The 19659-nt window shown below is 37.2% G+C and overlaps 1 protein-coding gene across 1 annotated transcript in view; it reads left to right on the forward strand.

Annotated features, from left to right (window-relative positions):
- The window catches only part of LOC139691848 (small subunit processome component 20 homolog), a 71006-nt gene extending 52180 nt beyond the window's left edge, over positions 1-18826 (forward strand). Inside the window, exons 30-37 of the mRNA XM_071589757.1 lie at positions 8091-8363; positions 9737-9889; positions 11025-11207; positions 12440-13022; positions 14270-14562; positions 15028-15216; positions 18152-18454; positions 18687-18826. Coding sequence (XP_071445858.1) covers positions 8091-8363; positions 9737-9889; positions 11025-11207; positions 12440-13022; positions 14270-14562; positions 15028-15216; positions 18152-18454; positions 18687-18797 — 2088 coding nt within the window. The 3' untranslated portion in view covers positions 18798-18826. The remainder of the gene's footprint in view (positions 1-8090; positions 8364-9736; positions 9890-11024; positions 11208-12439; positions 13023-14269; positions 14563-15027; positions 15217-18151; positions 18455-18686) is intronic.
- Positions 18827-19659: the final 833 nt, after the last annotated feature.

The following is a 19659-nucleotide window of genomic DNA, read 5'->3' on the forward strand; positions in this document are numbered from 1 at the left end:
TCCGCTAATGTGCATTGAAATGCACATTAGCGGATGACTCCGTTAAAAGTTACTGTTGCGGCATCTCCCGCAGTTTCTTTGGAATGTTTCACTACTTTTGGGAAATCATGCAGTTCTCTGAGAGGCTGCACAAGTGATTCACGATGTATTTACCATGTGATATTTAAACAAAAGCTCTTGGTTAAGTCTTATTTTAACTCATGAGCTGCCGAAGAGCAAATAGCATTCTATCCATTTCTTTTAGGAGGAAGCAAATTGCCATCAAACCTTCTATTTTCATTATTGGAATTTATGTTTTCCTGCTATTTACAGCATATTTAAAATGTCCCATACAATTTCCTATTTTTCTAAGGCATGTGGAACACCATACTTGCATTATTTCATTTTCCTGCGATTTCTATCAGTATGTGCTGGAATTTTTCAAATGTTCACATTCTAAAACAGTTTCTCATGTACATTAACCTTTATACAAAACTTTTTCACTTTTTTTGTACATATACTACCTTGATCAAAAAGTTCCCGGAATAACCACCGTGTGGCGCTCCCATCGTTCCGATTTGAGTTGTTTTTTTTTGTTAAATTGGTACATCTGTTGTTGATATTCCCTTTAAATCTTAGTGTCATAACTTGACATTTGCAAAAGTTACGTAGCCAAGAGTACATCTATCTCTGTGTGTGTTGGCGATTTTTTACAATTTCAGAAATGGATTTAAATTTGCAACAACGAACTTGTATTAAATTTTGCGTAAAAAACGGATTTAGTGGCGCACGGACGTTGGAAATGTTGGAAAAGTGTTTCGGCAACGATTCTCTAAAAAAACGGTCGTTTACCAGTGGCACGAGCGGTTCAGAAGTGGTCGTGAGTCAATCGAAGATGATGAACGCAGTGGCAGACCATCGACATCGAAAGTCGGTAAAAAAATTGATAGAGTAAAAGAAATGTTGGTCAATAACCGCAAATTAACCATCAGAGAAATAGCGGAGGACTTGAACATTGCCTATGGATCCGCCCAAGACATTGTGGTTAATGATTTGGGTTTCCGTCGTGTAGCAGCAAAGTTGGTGCCGAAAGACCTCAATTTCATGCAAAAAAGAGACCGTGTTGACGTCGCAAAAGACATGATTTGCGAGGCTGAATCCGATCCCACATTCATCAAAAGGATCATTACTGGAGACGAGACGTGGGTTTATGAGTACGACACGCAATCCAGACATCAGGCAAGTGAATGGCGTTCACCAAATGAGCCGAGACCAAAAAAACCACGTCGTTTTCAGTCAAAAAAGAAGGCAATGCTGACGGTTTTCATGGATTACAACGGTGTAGTGCATCATGAATTTTTGCCAGAAGGCCAGACAGTAAACAAAGAGTATTATTTGGGCGTTATGAGACGTTTGCGTGAAGCAATTCGCCGAAAGAGACCAGAAATGTGGGCAGAAAACTCGTGGATTTTGCACCATGATAATGCACCGTCGCACAGTGCTATCATTATTCGTAATTTTTTGACGAAAAATGCAACAAATACCATCCAACAGCCACCGAATTCACCTGATTTGGCTCCCTGTGACTTCTTTCTGTTCAATCGAGTTAAAAAACCATTACGGGGAACGCGTTTTAGCAGCCGAGAGGAAGTAATGGAAAAATCGCAGGAAGCACTGATGGACATACCGAAAACCGAATATAAAAAATGTTTCGAGGATTGGATCAAGCGCTGGCATAAGTGTGTTGCAGTCGATGGGGATTACTTTGAAGGGGACAATATAGATTTAGATGAATAAACTTGTTTTTTTAATTTTCTGAATAAATTCCGGGAAATTTTTGATCAAGGTAGTATACCTAAAAAATATGAGAGAGAAATCAGTAATGTAAATGGTTCAAGGGAAGAATTTAAATATGATGGTGCAATAGAAAGCACCACTAGTGACGGAAAGGTGTGCTGTATGAGCTTTTATTCTCAGTCTGCCAGGAAAAGATTCGTGCTATGAAATGAATACACTGTATGACTTGGAGTTAGTTAATTTATGCATTGTCGTAATACCTGAGGAAGACTATTCATATCGCACATAAGTCGAAATTATGAACAATGAAGATGACTTTGACCCAAACATTTTGAAGCATGAAAACAGACAGAAAATTAAGGTAACTTATCCAGCCTTCATGTAGGAATTGTTACAGCGATGGGCTCCTGAATATTTAAAAGCTTTGAAACTGGCTTTATCATATCAAAATAGCATTGAATCAAGAGTAATAATATATTATTATCATAATTATATCTTGCATACATGACTGATAATATGACTGGAAGAAATGGTTTAATTAAGTTTAAAATAAAATCATATTATTTACAAGTGCAATGTAAATAAGCGTATGCAATAAAAAAATATCTGCATCAAAAATACTAACCAGCTTCATTAAGTATTTCAATTTTAGCGAAGAATTTCCTTAGCGTATTGATACAGCTTTAGCCATACAATGACCAGTGTTACTTCCTAAATAAAAAAAAATATTTTCTTTTTCAAAATTAAGTGAGATTCAAGTAAATTGCTTCAATATAAAATGCCAACACCATTAAAGCTTTAAGTTAAGAATTGAAAGCAAGGTGGTATTGAAGTTGGAGATTCCCCAATGCAGATGTATTTAATTTTTGACCATTCCAAGTATGTATTCAAATACCACTTATAAGTATGATCCTATCAAGTAAAATTGCTTTGGCAAACAAGATAACTGTACAAAGAGAATTAAAATGCCTGACATGGCTCATTATTGTAGCTCTATAAGCCAAGGGTAGGGTCCATAGTAGTCCCCTTCTCTGGACTGCGTTGAGATTGCATTCTGTTTCTGTCATTGAACTCAATTTATACTTCGCGGAATCGTAGGGTTCCATGGGAAATCATTTTGGCAATTTCTGATATGCTTCAACAGATACCCGTGCCCCCACAATTGGAAAAGTTAATGATATATATTAAAGGTATAAATCCGTTTGAACATTCCTAACACATTTTATTTTCTCATGGGTTAGTTGTGTGAAAATCCTGCAAAGGCATCAAAATGCATGATACGTTATTTTTTTGCCCTTTGGACATCCCTGGTGTAGGTTCATGAGGACCTTGGGATCCAAATGAGTCACCTTTGACTCTTAAAGTAAACGTGATCATTTAGAGGAAGTTGAGGTTGTATCACGGTTGCCGTCAGTGAACCTGCAGTAAGATCATTACAGTTTCCAAGAAATGAAATCGGAGCTGTGGAACGAATAAGACAAAGAAGCGAAGAGTTTGACGCCTTGTTGATTTAAAGGCAGTGTTGAAAGGCCCACACCCGACTCAATCGCGAAGGAAGAGAAAAATATTTCCAGTTGGTTGCCTGTGGAGGAATGACTTTTTTTTGATAAAATGAAATATGCAAATGATCAAAGATAGAATGGAATCAATAGATTTGCCTCCAGAGTGCCTACCACCAGAGGTAGTGCATCACCCTTGCCCCACTCGGCCCCCCCCCCCCCCCAAGTGAGCTGACACCCTCTACCTTTTGTCTAGCAGACTAGGTCATTACCAAACTATCCATCCCAGGTGCACATAATTATTAATACTTATTATTGTATTAATAATTGTTTCCTGGTTGATATTCTTTTACCAATGGTATAAACTACATTTTTGGATTAAATATTACAGAAAGCTGACCACTAATTATTAGTACAAGGGTAATTAGAAAAGTTCTCAGAATGGAATAGAATTGAATGGCTTACCTTTCAATGTAGTCTCCCTGTTCAATAAGGCAATTAGTCCTGTGATGTTCCGATGTCTTGAACGCAGCAAAAATTAGGTTTCTTCAGGCCTTCAAAATACCTGTCTATTTTGGCTGTTCTTTCATTGTTTAAAGAGAATCTCTGTCCACTGAGGAAAATTTTGAGCTTCGGGAAGAGATGGAAATCTGATAATGCAAAATCAGGCAAATAAGGCGGGTGTGGCAACAATTCTTATCTTAGTTCACATATTTTTGTGATGGCAATACCATTCAATGTAGCAAGTGTTTATGTAGAGGCCATGAGCTCCTATTAGGTTGAGATTCCACTGTATGTGGTGCAATTGCAAAGGGCAAACATATCAAAAGAATTAAGGTGTAGTTTTGAGATGAAATTGAACCTCAGTGTAATAGATAAAATAAGAAATCAATGAGTGGGCTGCAATTTGAAAGTTTGGTGTATCTGAGGCGAATTTGGATTGATAGTAGCTCAAAGTATGATGAAAAATTATGTATTTTTCAATATAATCTCCTTCCAGCTCTATACACTTTTCCCAGCAATGTTCAATAAGTTGGATGCCCTTTTTATAATAAGAACTGTCTTGCTCCTCAAAATAGGCATTAATTGCCGGCATCACTTCTTCACGGTTGGAAAATCTTGGACCACTGAGCCATTTTTTCAAGTTTTCGAACAGAAAATAATCTGAGGTGGCTAAATCTGGCAAATAGGATGCATGAGGTAGCAATTCAAACCTTAATTCTTAAATTTTGGCCGTTGCAATAATGCATTTGTGAGCTGGTGCATTGTTTTGATGAAACAACACTTTCTTCTTAGCCAAATGCAGCCGATTTTGCTTGATTTGTTTACTCGAATGTTGCAATAAGTTTGCATGATACTCGCCGTTGATAGTTTATCCTTTTTCAAGATATTTAATGAAAATTATCCTATGTGCATCCCAAAAACCGATGCCATGACCTTGCCTTCAGATGAAAAGGTCTTCACCTTATTTGGAGCCAGTTTTCCCTGTTGAATCCATTGTTTTGATTGTTCTTTTGTCTCAGGTCTGACGTAATGGACCCGTGTATCATCCATGGTTATGAAACGACACAAAAATTGGGCTTTGTTGCTGTGAAACTTTGCTAAACACTCAATTGAAACATCTTCATGGCACTGGTTTTGCTCAAGTGTGAGCAAACATGGCACCGATCTTGCACACAGCTTTCTCATGTCCAAATTTTAGTTAATATGTGATATACTGCCTTTTTAAAATGCCTACTATGCCTGCTTACTTGCTCACTTGCAGTCGACATTCATCGAGTATCACTTCGTAGATTTTCTTCACCGTTTCTGGAGTCGTCACCTCATTTGGGCGACCAATGTGATACTCGTCTTGATAGCTCATACAACCTCATTTAAACTCTACTACCCAATATTTTACTGTTGTAAATGAAGGAGCACACTCACCCAGAGCAGAATGTGGATCAGCTTATACTACCTTGATCAAAAAGTTCCCGGAATAACCACCGTGTGGCGCTCCCATCGTTCCGATTTGAGTTCTGTTTTTTTTTGTTAAATTGGTACATCTGTTGTTGATATTCCCTTTAAATCTTAGTGTCATAACTTGACATTTGCAAAAGTTACGGTCGGTTTTCGGTATGTCCATCAGTGCTTCCTGCGATTTTTCCATTACTTCCTCTCGGCTGCTAAAACGCGTTCCCCGTAATGGTTTTTTAACTTGATTGAACAGAAAGAAGTCACAGGGAGCCAAATCAGGTGAATTCGGTGGCTGTTGGATGGTATTTGTTGCATTTTTCGTCAAAAAATTACGAATAATGATAGCACTGTGCGACGGTGCATTATCATGGTGCAAAATCCACGAGTTTTCTGCCCACATTTCTGGTCTCTTTCGGCGAATTGCTTCACGCAAACGTCTCATAACGCCCAAATAATACTCTTTGTTTACTGTCTGGCCTTCTGGCAAAAATTCATGATGCACTACACCATTGTAATCCATGAAAACCGTCAGCATTGCCTTCTTTTTTGACTGAAAACGACGTGGTTGTTTTGGTCTCGGCTCATTTGGTGAACGCCATTCACTTGCCTGATGTCTGGATTGCGTGTCGTACTCATAAACCCACGTCTCGTCTCCAGTAATGATCCTTTTGATGAATGTGGGATCGGATTCAGCCTCGCAAATCATGTCTTTTGCGACGTCAACACGGTCTCTTTTTTGCATGAAATTGAGGTCTTTTGGCACCAACTTTGCTGCTACACGACGGAAACCCAAATCATTAACCACAATGTCTTGGGCGGATCCATAGGCAATGTTCAAGTCCTCCGCTATTTCTCTGATGGTTAATTTGCGGTTATTGACCAACATTTCTTTTACTTTATCAATTTTTTCACCGACTTTCGATGTCGATGGTCTGCCACTGTGTTCATCATCTTCGATTGACTCACGACCACTTCTGAACCGCTCGTGCCACTGGTAAACGACCGTTTTTTTTAGAGAATCGTTGCCGAAACACTTTTCCAACATTTCCAACGTCCGTGCGCCACTAAATCCGTTTTTTACGCAAAATTTAATACAAGTTCGTTGTTGCAAATTTAAATCCATTTCTGAAATTGTAAAAAATCGCCAACACACACAGAGATAGATGTACTCTTGGCTACGTAACTTTTGCAAATGTCAAGTTATGACACTAAGATTTAAAGGGAATATCAACAACAGATGTACCAATTTAACAAAAAAAACAGAACTCAAATCGGAACGATGGGAGCGCCACACGGTGGTTATTCCGGGAACTTTTTGTTCAAGGTAGTATATTGGTTGGGCTGGGTCTTTCAAATAAAAGTATTGTATCAAATAATGACCAATTTTCTCTATTTTCACAAATTCACTGAAAACGTTCACTATTGATGGCTGCCAAACATATACAAAAAAATTTGGGGGGTCTTCAAACTTGAGACATATGCTTTATAGATTGCAGACTTTCTAATAGTGTTATTTTTCAAACAACTACTGCCATCTTTAGGTCAGGCCGGGTACTTCATGCCCTTCCCATGTCTGTTAATTTTTATGTTGACAAACTACATTTTCATAGATGTCAAGCCGTAGTGCAAGAATAGGAACATGAGGAAAAGAAAGTAAGAGTTAACATTTAAGTACATATTTAGAAATGAATCTTAATACCTACGATCCACCTACTCTAAGCTGATAATCTCATTCTTCATGGCCCCTTTATTATTAAATATTTATCATTATCAGTATTGCAATCCTATGATTGGTTCACTGCAGCCCTCCATTCTTATCTATTTAATGTCAATTCCCTCAATCCCTGATACCTTCTCTGTTATATGTCCTTCCTAATTTGTCCTATTTACATGTCTCTTGGTCTTCCTCGTGAAATATTCCTTTCTATTATATTCCTAATCAATCCATTGTGCCTCAGTGTGTGTCCAATCTATCTATTTCTTCTTTGCTGCAGAGTTCTCCATATGGTCCTATCCTCTTCTGCTCCTCTATATACTTCCTCGTTTCTTACTTTGTCTGTTGATTTAATCTTCAGCATTCTCCTCCAGCACCTTGTTTCAAAGGCTTCAATTCTTCGCTGCTCCACTTTTTCATTGCTCTAAGTCTTGGAACCCTAGAGCACCATGCTCCAGACGAAAGTCTTGACGAATTGCTACCTTGTTTCCAGCGTTATGTTCTTTGAACATAGTAATAGCCTCTTCATGAATGCGCTCTTAGCGTGGGCTATTCTTCGCTTGATGTCAGTTGAACTTCTTCTATCCCATGTAATGGTGCTGCCCAGGTAGATGAAGGATTCCACTTGCTCTAGTTTCACCCCTCAAATTGTGATATGAACATCAGCTTTTCTCTTCCACACACAAGGGTTTTACTTTTCATCTTGTTGATGTTCCTATTATATTCTCCCAGTACTTGTTCCATAGCCCTTGGAGTTTCATGCAGGTCCTCTCGCGTTTCCGCCACTACTGCAATTTCATCTGCAAACCAGAGCATAATGTATACCAGTACACATATTATGTATGAAAAACATGGGTCATTTATCATGCTAGAAGATAATCTTCATTTTACATTGCATAGATCTTGATGATCCCCAGCTGTTATGTAGTGCTGAGACACTCATGTAATGTGATATGTATCTGCATGGGAGCACCATTGTTTTGCTTTTAAATACTTGATTATTACATGTTGTAATTGGTGTGGCACATGATAATGATGATAGAGTAGCTTTGGGAAATAAAGAACAATTCCCTGATTGTCCTCTTTATGTGTTTATGTGGAGAAGGTAAGTCAATTGGTTCCGATTATTTCTTTTGATATCTCAGACAGTAGCAGTCCTAATCCGAAATGTGCGCACTCTCACCGTGGAAGAAGATCATCTAAGTGCCCTGTTGACGTGCGTCTCCCGTGACCTTGATCTGGGTGGAGAGACAGGAGGGAGCTCCGGTGGACCAGCAAGGACAGCCACTGCATTTGGAGTGATAAGATCGGTGATTGCTCGGAGGCTGAGGTCGCCCATAATACCTCCACTCATGATGAGAGTGGCTAAGCTGTCTGTCTCAGCCCAAGCCCCCCACATCCAAGCTCAGTCTCGTCAGGTGAGTTAGTGCATTAGTTTATTAAATTGTGTCTAAACAATTTAAAGTGAACCCTTTTTTTCTCTAACTCCTGCATTTACTGTGAAATGAAGGTCAGTTCCCTAGAGTGTGATGATGATACACGAGAACTTAATCCAATTTTTCATAGAATAATTTTATTTTCAGTAAATGTCATCGTAAAACAAGATTCCAAAATGAATTAATGGATAGAGAAAAATTTTTATGTACAGTGAAACCTTACATTTACATGCCCAAAAACCACAGAATATTCATGTTTACTCAATTAATGTTAATCAATGTATATCTTTATGTTCTTGAGTAATGATGGCAGCAATTCGTTCAACTTTGAATTTTTACGCCAAAAGTGAATATAAGAGTCTCTCTGTGCCTTATTCCTAACCTTATTTCACCATATTTATTCAGTGTTTCCATTAAATATCAAATTAAAATTTGATATTTTGTATAGTTTTGAATTCACATTAAAGTTTATTAATGAATTTTTGTTGATGCATGTATGGATCAACAAAAGTATATAGTGGTTCCATCAAAGATTGAAAGCTGAATGACTCAGTTATTTTTTTGGAAATATTTCTGTGATGGTTACATTCTACTCTGGTGGAATGCTCACATGGTGGCTCTTTTATCATGATGCTCCATGGTGGTGGTCGGAGTGAAAAAGGGGGATGCATTGGGTGTAGCTTATTTCGGCTCTCCTTCTCTCTCCCTTTCTAAGATTTCACTGTCTCCTTTTGAGTCTGTGTACCTTGCAGGGAATGGTACATCTGGCAACATTTCCCAATGGAAGAGAGTTATCATCTCTGAAGACTTGGGGATTATTTTCCAAATGGGTTGATCATTGTGTAATTAACAGTTTTCAAAATTGTATGTTAATGCAATGACATGCCTTTAACCATCATGGCACAGCAAAATGACTAAAGATGGCATAGGGTATAATGTATAATTGCCATCTCAAAAAGAGTCTTGCTAAATATTGGATATCTTAAGGAGTTAAAATCTGCTCCTGAACTATCACAATCCCTGAAATTCTTCTCACTTTCAATCCCAGGCCAAAATATGATCCTGGAAATGAAATCTCCCAGATATCCTGGGAATCATTTCCAAATTGTTTAAAGTTTTCTTGAGCTGGAAAGCATCCAATTTTGCCATCTTTGCCTTCTTTGTAGTGGGATTGCCTTTAGAAACCCACTGTTTCGACTATTTACCCAAGCCATACTAAATGATGCTTTATATTTAAGTTTTCACTTGTCTCTCCTTTACATATTTACTCTCATTTCTATGCTCTCATTGCTCTTTATTTTTGTTTTACAGATAGTAGTTCTTATTTTTTGTTCTATACATTTATCCTTCCATAGGTATTCCTGCAATTTCTGATGGACTACCCTCTAAACAAACAGAAACTGGAGCGGCATGTTGCATTTTTTTTGGGGCAGCTGGACTATGAGCTATTATCAGGCCGTCAGTCAGCTCTTGAGTTTATTTATTCTATGATTTCGCTGTTTCCTGAGGTATGTGTGAGTTTATTGTTGTAACTTAAAGTTTAATTAAACTGACCTCATAATTTTTCATAATTTTCGTGAATCAATTTTAGGTTTGGAAAAAAGAGTGAAAATTTTCAGACCAAAATGTTATTGGGGTGAAATCTCAATTTGATGAGTGATCCCTAAACACTCCCTGTATCAACCTTGTGCCTAGTATGAATTTAATAATAACAATCAGTCCCTAACTAATTCCAGTGGCTCTCAGGATAGAGTAGCTTTAAAGTAAACTCTATATTATCCATGTTACTACTCTCTACGCAGCTCCTTGAAATTATAATTAACTTACAATCGTTTAGATAATTAAATACTTAAAAACTTTGATATATTTTTTGAAAAATACATGGTTGAAATACCTGGGCTTTCGTAAAAGTGTATTATTTCACAAAATTAAAAGTTGTCAGTAACATTTAATTTTTTAATTTAAGCATTATTGTACTATCCATACTTTCCTATTATCATTTCCCTGGCATTCATTAGCTCTTAGAATCACATTCTCCTTTAAGCCAAGCAAGTACATATCTTCACTTGCTAGGCAGCAAATAAGTCATTGACTACCTACACTGCATTGTTTGAATTTTGTAGCATATGATGAATATGAATCCATATCAGCAATCCTTTGTCCATATTCATTCTTTGCCCATCATATGTCTTTTTCCTGAATACTTGATTGGTTCAGCTTTCCAGGGTAAATACGTCCTGCTATTCACTTAATGGTAATTTTGTGTTCGTGTAAATTTGTCACTCCTTATATAAAATGGCCAAAAAATGAAAAACTGTACTTTCCAGTGCTATAGTAATTGGAATTAATCACAAGGAATGAAACAGGAGAGTCTCAGTTTGTATATCCATTTATCTCACGACCATGTTTTTCACATATTTTGGGTATCCATGTTTTTCAATTATCCAAGCTTCATTGTGCATCCATTAGAGGATGCATAATTGAGAGTATATTGTAAATACAAATAAATAAATCCATCTATCCTAATTGAAAATAAATAAAATATGCTAAATCTATGGTAAATTGAAAATTGCTTAATCCTGTGTAGCTTAGACATAATTTCCTTATTTCAGTTTTTATTTCACCTAATTATCATTTTTTCAGGACAAAATTAAGCAGCTTAGTGGCATTATGTTTGTATCATTGAGTGCTCGCTTGATGGAAGAAGAAGTGCCAGATTGCAGACGTCATGTTGCCACTGTTATCAAATCTCTGCTAATGCGACTGCCACATCAATCCAGGGATCAACTCTTTGATATAGTGCTTACATGGATGAAGGATTCAGAGGTAATAGAATAGCTGAATGCACTGTGTCAACTTTTTCAATGAGAGGAGAGAGGTTGCCCCTGTACCTGCTCCATAGCCGATACTGAAACATTACTGTATTTCTTCAAATCTAAGACACCTTTTTTCTTCCTCTCAAAAATCTGGGTGCATCTTAGATTTGTCGGTTAAGATCAGATGTAAGAACAGGTGGGAGGCAACATATGCGACCCACACTATTGCCCTGTATTACTCCCGGACGTCACAGCACTGTGCCAGTATACTAGCGTGCTTATTACAAGTAGGCATAACAGAACAGAAGTAAATGTCTTAGTATTTGATTTCCAAAGGAACTTAAGTAAAAGCACAATAACGGAAAAGTTGGTAAAGGGTAATTTCATTGTTTAGTTTACTTCGATTCTTTTTCGATGCAACGTTAGGTAACCCTCTTAATCGTTGTCTTCTTCGTCTGAAGTTCTGGAAGAATCACTTTGCTCCCACTCAGCATCTGAACAGAAAAAAAGTGCATGTAAAATGCATGTTGTGAAGCTGTAGTTAAGGACAAACTAATCTATAACCTATGGAATTTGAAAACATTTTCTTTTGTCATCCTCATCGGCAAAGATGTCATTGTCATCATCCTTCTCCCGAAGTTCATCATTATCTGTGCCGTTCATCTTGTTGATGATACTGCACTTCTTGATAATTTTCACAATCTTTTCCTCAGAAAGGGTTCTCCAAGCCGCAGAAACCCATTGTCGGACTTTCTTAGCATAAGCTCGTTTGATTTTTCCTTTAGGAGTTAGCGACAACTGTGAAAGTCCGAATTTGTCACAATTGTGAAACTTTCATTTCATTTTCGGACATGGAGATCTCCGAAGGAATCCATATCTTATGCCACTGGGAGAGGCAATTGAGTCAGAGTGAAACACAAAACATTGTCGCACATTATGGGTGGAAAAAATATCTTGCTGAGGAATTGGGGACCATATGGACTATTTTATTTGATATTAGTTGTACTCCCAGGTATACTCTTGAGTTATAAGTACAGGGCAGAGAGGGCATGCTTTAAGGAAAGATTATAATATTGTTTTAAAAAGCCTAAAGGTAAATCATTTCGTTCTCCTTTGAAAGTAAGCATCTCTGAATTAGGAAATGTATTTATCCTTGGCCACCATGTTTCTTAAGGGGCCTCATGTTCTCTTTAGTTACTTTCACTGCTACTCTGCTATAATCACATGCCTTTGTCTCTGCAGGTTGTACACCAGCAAGTTGCTGCGCAGCTCTGTGGCATTTTTGTGTTGGCTGAAGGTGATGCCTTTTCTGCTCATCTTGGTGCCCTTATGCCTCTGATCGTGGGCCAGTTGCAAATAATTTATGAGCCCATAAAGACTGATGATCAGTGCAAAAAAAAATTCAAACTATTTCCTAAAGTTAATGCTACTGAGAACAGTGAATCAGGAAAGCAAGGCAGAATGCCATATGGTGGTTTTTTGGAGCAGTCTGATGACCTCAATGTAGAGTGTCACACTCCCTGTGATAATGAACCAGGGAAGTATGTAAAAATCAATAACATGGATGAGTCTGAGTCTGATGCAGATGGAGAGGAGTCAGTGGAAGCTGCATCATTGCTCGTTGATATGGAGGAAGAGGGATGTGGGGGAGGGACTAATGCACCCCTTGACTCAAAAGACCCGCTCCCCAATGGTTGCAAAGACATGGAAGAGTTTAAAGATCCTCACCTTTTTCAAATTCTGCAGCTCATCCTTAAAATTTTTATGACCTGTCCTGAAACACAATCAAAACCGCAGTGGATGGCATACACAAATCAAATTGCAGGTTAGTGGGCAAGATTTTATAATAATAAATACTTAATGTTATTGATGGTGGTTTAACTGTTTGGTATAATTTAATCAGCGGAACTTTTAATTGAAAATATTTTATTTCCCTCAACCTGTTTTTCGACTCTTTGTCTCATGGTCATACCCTTCACCCATTGTGGATACTATCATGACTGAAAACTTTGGGGGATGTTTGAAGTTTTATACTAACAGGTTGATTTTTGTTGGAAAACCATGTCAATTTGATTGAATTACAGTCAGATAAAATCAAAAAATTTTGTTAATTTGAAGAGCAAGTCTGGAGTGGCTACTCAGCTGAGGATATCATGTGTTATGTGTGTGATTCAATAAGTCTTTAGGAAAAATTACAACATTTTCGTAGATTTTTTGCAACATATTCTCCTCTTAGCTAGATACTTTTTTCCTAGCATTTCTCCAACAATTTTAGCCCATCCGAAGTAGGATTTTGGAAAGTCCTGTGCAAAAATATAATTATGGAACAATTTAGCTAGGCACCTCCTTTTCATTGCCAATCTCAGAACCTAGAAATTCATCTCTGGAGCTAAATCAAGAAGCACTTGAAGCCTCCTTTTCAGAAACTGAGCCATTTTATAGCAAACTATCCTCTCTGCCATCCAATATGTTTATAATTCAACATTTTTCAAATGATACTCTCTCACATTCCACATCATTCCATGAAGTTTTGACCCATACACAAAACTACAAAATACTAGCCTCTTCCTCCTTACTAATGGTGTCAATCCAAAGTCTGTAGGCTGCATCCAGCTGGTACTTCAAATGGTACATTAATGCAAACATCTAATGGTTGTAGAGTGCTCTTCAGGCCACCTGGTGTTACACTACAATTACTTGAGACTTCAGTTTGTTGACTTAATTTTTGACAGCTTCTGCTCTGTAGCTTTGAAACTGATCCCATATTAGCATGGCAGATTTCTTTAACAGGCCACCTGAATGATTAGAGCACTCACTCATTGTCTGTCCCCCTTTTATCCATCCAGCCTTAAGGATGAACGTATACAAACAAACTTGTAGGTAGTTTTACCTTTTGAAAATCAAAAGTGGCAGTAATATTGTTCTATTGGCAGGGCAAGACTCTGCCAACTTATGTCAAAATAAATATCATTATAATAATATAATTTAATCATCTCTTTCCTTGTTTATTTTTGTTGGGGTATAATAGAAGTAATGTGACTTAAATTTCAACTTACAATTTCTTCCTTTCAGAAATTACACAGAGTCTTTTGGCTCACCCCCACGAATGGATTAGGCTCGTCTCCTGTCAGATATTGGGTGTGGTGTTTGGTGCAATTGATGCGGCAGATGTGGCTGTGGTTGCTGCCAGGGAGACCTTGTCTCAGAACCTGAGAGTGCAATTGAAGGGGACACCCTCTTCAGTGACTGCTATCAGTGAATTACCATTTCTGATGGTAGATGTGGAAGCAAGGCTTAAGTCCTTGGTCCTTGATCTTTCTGCACAACTTGACTCTCAAGGATTAGGGTTTGAGCTTGCAGAACAAGTACGTGACACTAAACCTTTTGATTTAAATATTTTATTGGCCCTGTTTCTTTACAAATGAAAATCAATGATTCATTCCATGTTATTTAAAGAAAATCCATAAATAATTAAACAGGCTGTCATCCAATTGAGAAAAATCAAAAAAGCAGGAATTGTGACGTTTTGACTACCAGAAAAATTATAGGGAATATCTAGTTGATTGAATGGTTATCGTTTTGGTTTACCTGTTTCCAAATTGAATATTTCCTAAATATGTGTTCTCTTCACATTCATTTATCAGAGGCCTGCTTCATTGCTCAAAATACTGAATGACGGAGTGCCTCCATATGGCATTGCCATGCCTGTGACTAACCGTTATTATGTATAATGCTTAATCTTGCCATGTTGATAATGCCTCCAACATTATCTGTCATTGTTCATCTGAGACTTCTTATTTTCAACATCCTTGATAATTTATCATTTACAGGTTGTAAAAAATTTAGTATTTTTGGCCAGAGTGATGATGGAGATCGAAAAACATGTCAAATGCAGTGACTCAAAGAGGAGCACAGATGAAGAGGAAAAGAAAGACACTTTATGCTTGTCTTGGATGTTTCGTAAAATGAGAGTCGCCGTCAATACTGAAGTGGCACGTACACCCAATCAAACAGCTGTGGTAAGTGTGACTCTTTACTCAATGGGCCCACAGTTTTCTAAATGAAAATATTTTCTATTTCAACCATAACAATATTGTGTTATAATTAAAATACTTGAAAAAGTTAGTACTAGGTCATGGCATGTAAATGACAATATCATTTGTAAACCAAACTCAAACATTGAATTCATTCAGAGTATGGTACAGTCATTTTATGTTTTTGATAAATAAAAAGAATAAGTTGAGTGATTTATGGTGTTGAAAAAAATCAGAATTTCTTAATGAAATGAAGTGTTTTCACTATGGCCAATCATGTTTGAGATGAGTCCAGAGGGAGGCTGCAATTCTAGTTAATGAAAAAAGTATGGAACATCTTAGCAGCTTTTATATATTTCTTTGAAAATAAAATTGTTTTCAAGCCATAAGTTGCATGCACTTTCCAAGTAAGTGTCTTGACAAAAAAATAAAATTTAGAGCACCATACACGTACTATACTTAGAAATGGAAAAGAGTACTTTCACTGACCGTGGACTGTTTTAGTGGTGATCTTTTGCCGTTGTCGACAGAAGAAAACCGAAGTGTGAAAGAATAAAAAGGGTTAAGGGGGCAAGAGAGGAGTTAGTGCAGTGGGGAAGGGGTGATTAATGTAAGTTATTTTCATTTTTTGGATGGATAGTTAAATCCCTGGGGTTTGAAACCCCAGCTCGCCATAATATCAGGCTAATTTTTTGGGCAGTAAGTTCAATGAAAAAAAATACTAATCATTTACCTTTTTAATAAACCTACCTTTCATAGTTTCTTTTCAATACATTTTTTTGTTTTAACAGTTTTCTAACATAATGCCCTTGATATAATAATCTTGAAACTATGTGGCATTCAATTAAAGGCGTGAAATATGAAGATTTTTTCACCTAAGTTATTTAAAATAATATTTAACCATTAAGAACCACCAAATCCTCTGAAATTAAACAAAGGAGAAGCTTGCCATGGCAAAATCAAGATGTATGAATACGCCTTTTGTTGGGTATCACTGTAATTGTAGTAATATCTGTATTGTTATTATTTGTTAGTCTACCATTTAAGGTAAGTTTTGGATGGGAACAGATTGTATACTTTCTTACAGATTGTAACATTTCTTAGACGGAGAACTTACCAGGCAAAACCTGACATCCTGCCCTACAACAAACCCCTCTTCATTTCCGTCTGCAGTGGAACCTCATAATATGAGCATTATTTGCTCCGTTCTCGTAAAACAAAGCACTCGTTTAGTGAATCATTTTTTTCCATTTGAAGTAATGTAAAACATGATAATGCATTCCATGCTGAACAAAATAAATTTTGTGCCTGATTTATTCCAAGGAAATTATATAGACATTATTTAGGATTGTCATTGACAATCACATTTTCTTCTGTTGAGGAATGAAAACACCAAGAACGCAAATTTATTCATAGAAAATAAAAAGAAACAAAATAATTAGTTTGTTATTTATGATACATTCATGATTGAATGATCATTTTATGAATCATATGATTAATTTTTACCGGAAACCTGTTGAGAGACATTTGTTTTTACAGTCTCTTTAAATTTGTTTTGAAAATGCAGCATAGCATTATCATTTTTAATTTTTTAGCGTGCATAGCCAGTCTTATTTAGGTGATGCATCTCAATATATGATGCAGCAGAGAACTGTTGTCTTCATCTCTTCCTCTATTGTGGAATGAACCAACCTGAAATGCAAATTAAATTTGTAGAAAAAAATGAATTAAAATAATTGGTTTATTTTTTATGACACATGATGTCAAGATACATTTGTTTTTGCTAACTTCAAATTTTGCGGAAATGCGACCCAGCATTATCATAATATAAAGTTGTGGTGCAACTATTAAAGTTGTACTTCTTAATGTATAATGAAACAATTTCCAACCGCTCTCTGCATTTCTTGTATTGCGCTAGATGATTGTTGCTTTGCTGTTACCTCCTCCTCAGACAAACTCCCCGCAATAACTTCTTCCTGTGATACACAATGCAACTCTGTAAGCTCTTCAAGAGTCAGCTTTTCATTGTTCTTGAGATAGTGCTAATCATTGAGTTGAGAATCATTGAAACTGAAATATTATTAAACTGTGCGCGAAAAGCCACATAGAGCATACCTGAACACAAGGTTGGACAAATGTGTGATCACCAGCAACGCAACAGTAGTAGTGGAATTTGTGCTAAACACAAATATAAGCAGTCAGTGCAATTACTCTGGGTATCCCCCCTCTCGTAATCACTCGGGATACAAAATGTCACTCACCCAGCAAGTCATTCTTGGTCGCAATATTTTTGCTTATTATGCAAATTACTCACTATCCAAAGTACTCATTAAGCAAGGTACCTTTGTACTTCCTTCCTGCATTCCATCTAACTTTCCTATCCTCCTATCCTATTTCTGCTCAGTCCTCGTTTGCCCAATATTCTTCCCTCTATCACATCCCATTGTCATCAAAGTGCTCTGCATCCATCTTCCCTGTTTCCTTTGGTCTTCTTCCAACAATCCCTGCTTCCCCTCACTGTACTCAGCACTTCCTCATTTGTTTTCCTTTGTGTCCACTTAACCTTCTCCATCCCCACATTTCAAAAACCTCCGATCTACTCCTGTCACCTTGCTTCAATGACCATGTTCCCTTGATGTAGAAATCAATAATTTACTGCACGTTTTCACTGGTCTTTTGTTAACCTTCTTATTTAACATTTCTGTTATCAATTCCCTCCTTCTGTGATGGGATCTTTGCCTAATGCTATTCTTTTTTTATATCCCTACCCCTGTGACAAACTTCTTAGATGCATACTGTTCCAACTGCTGTGGTTTTTGCTCTTATATTTTAATGTTCAGTTTAACATAATCAGTAAAGATTTACGAATAACTTTTCCAAATTTTTAAAGACACTTATTTGCACTTTTTGTCTCTAATAGAGGTGTGCTGTATTCAAGTGGCTAGCTGCTGTCACTCTGGAACTCTCAAGTGAGCCAGATAATCTCCAAGGCCATCTTCGTCAAATACTAGAGCCTGTGATTCGAGAGATTGAATACAAGCCACAGCAGGGTGGAGAACCAAAAAAATCTAAGGAAAGGAAGGAGCTTAGACGCTTGGCATATGAAGTGAGTGAATTGATAAAAGAGAAAGCTGGGATGGAAGCATATGCCACGGCAGTGAGTGCCATAGAGAGGAGGCTCAGGGCTAGGCGAGTGGAACGCAAAAGGATCCGGGCACAAGAGGTGAGTGATGCTGTGAGCAGGGCCAGCCCTTGATCGCTGCAATGTGGTCGCATTTTATAATCAGTTGCCTTGTGTTGGTGAAACAACACTGCTTTGAAGCTATTCATATTTTCTCTTTATAATCATGTGCTACCTTTTCAGAAGTTAATTCGTTAAGGTTTCACATTTAATTCTAGCATTGAATTGACAATTTCTGTTTTTTAAATTAAATAACATATGTGGGGATTTTCAGGCTGTAAACATGCCAGAGAAAGCAGCGAAGAGGAAAATTAAGAAGCAGTTGGTAAAGAAGCAAATGAAAAAGAGAAAAATCAGCATAATCAAGGGTCAGATATTAAAATGAAACTTGTATATTTTATGAAGTGACTTATTTATGAGACATTTTTGTAAAGTACATATGTTTGTAAATAAAATTTATAATTTAATTTTCTTGTTATGTTTTCAATTTTTTCACGAGGTGAAAAATATGTTGAAGATAGAAAGAACACCTACATTTAGCAGAATGAAGGAGGCCCCTTATGAAGGTAGACCTTAATTGGCAAGACTATGTTAGGATGGAGGGGGATGTGAAGGTTAGAGGGTAGGAGAAACAGGGTGGTTAAAGGACAATTAGTGAGGAGGGAGCTAGATTTGTTTAGGGATGAGTGTAGGAGTAATTATACTCAAATGATTCTCCAATGTTTGAAGATGCAGAGAAACAATACAAATCAATGACAGTTGTTGAAGGAAGTTGGAGAAAATGCCCTTATATGGCAAATTCATGACAATTTTCAACTCTGTGTTCTGTCAATCAGGCCAAGTACATTGAGAGCAGAAATTCAAGAATAACTTCTGAATATTAGGCAGGGTGGGTGCATGTCGGAAACCACAGCAATTTCTAGCAATGGGCCAGAACTGATAGGAACTGTTAGGCAACTTTGCGGTAATCAAATACAAAAGTGTAGACAATTGGATTGGCGAATGGGATGCAGTCTCCTTCATTTCAGATGAAGTAACCCTCTCTCCAAAGCCTTACGATACACCTCTCATTCAGGTTGGGGAAATGTACTCCAAATTTCCCTATATAAAACTTTCTAATATTTCCTAATTTGCAATTGATTGATTGTAATGTTTGTCCAATGGCTTTGAATTGAATAGTCACCTAAGGAGCCGTTTCTTTTAAATCTCGGTGGTGGTGGGGTACTCTCCTCACCTGCCAACCCATA

Source organism: Hetaerina americana, unplaced genomic scaffold (assembly GCF_022747635.1).
Source record: "Hetaerina americana unplaced genomic scaffold, ioHetAmer1.1.p SCAF_4, whole genome shotgun sequence".
NCBI classification, from domain to species: Eukaryota; Metazoa; Arthropoda; class Insecta; order Odonata; family Calopterygidae; genus Hetaerina; species Hetaerina americana.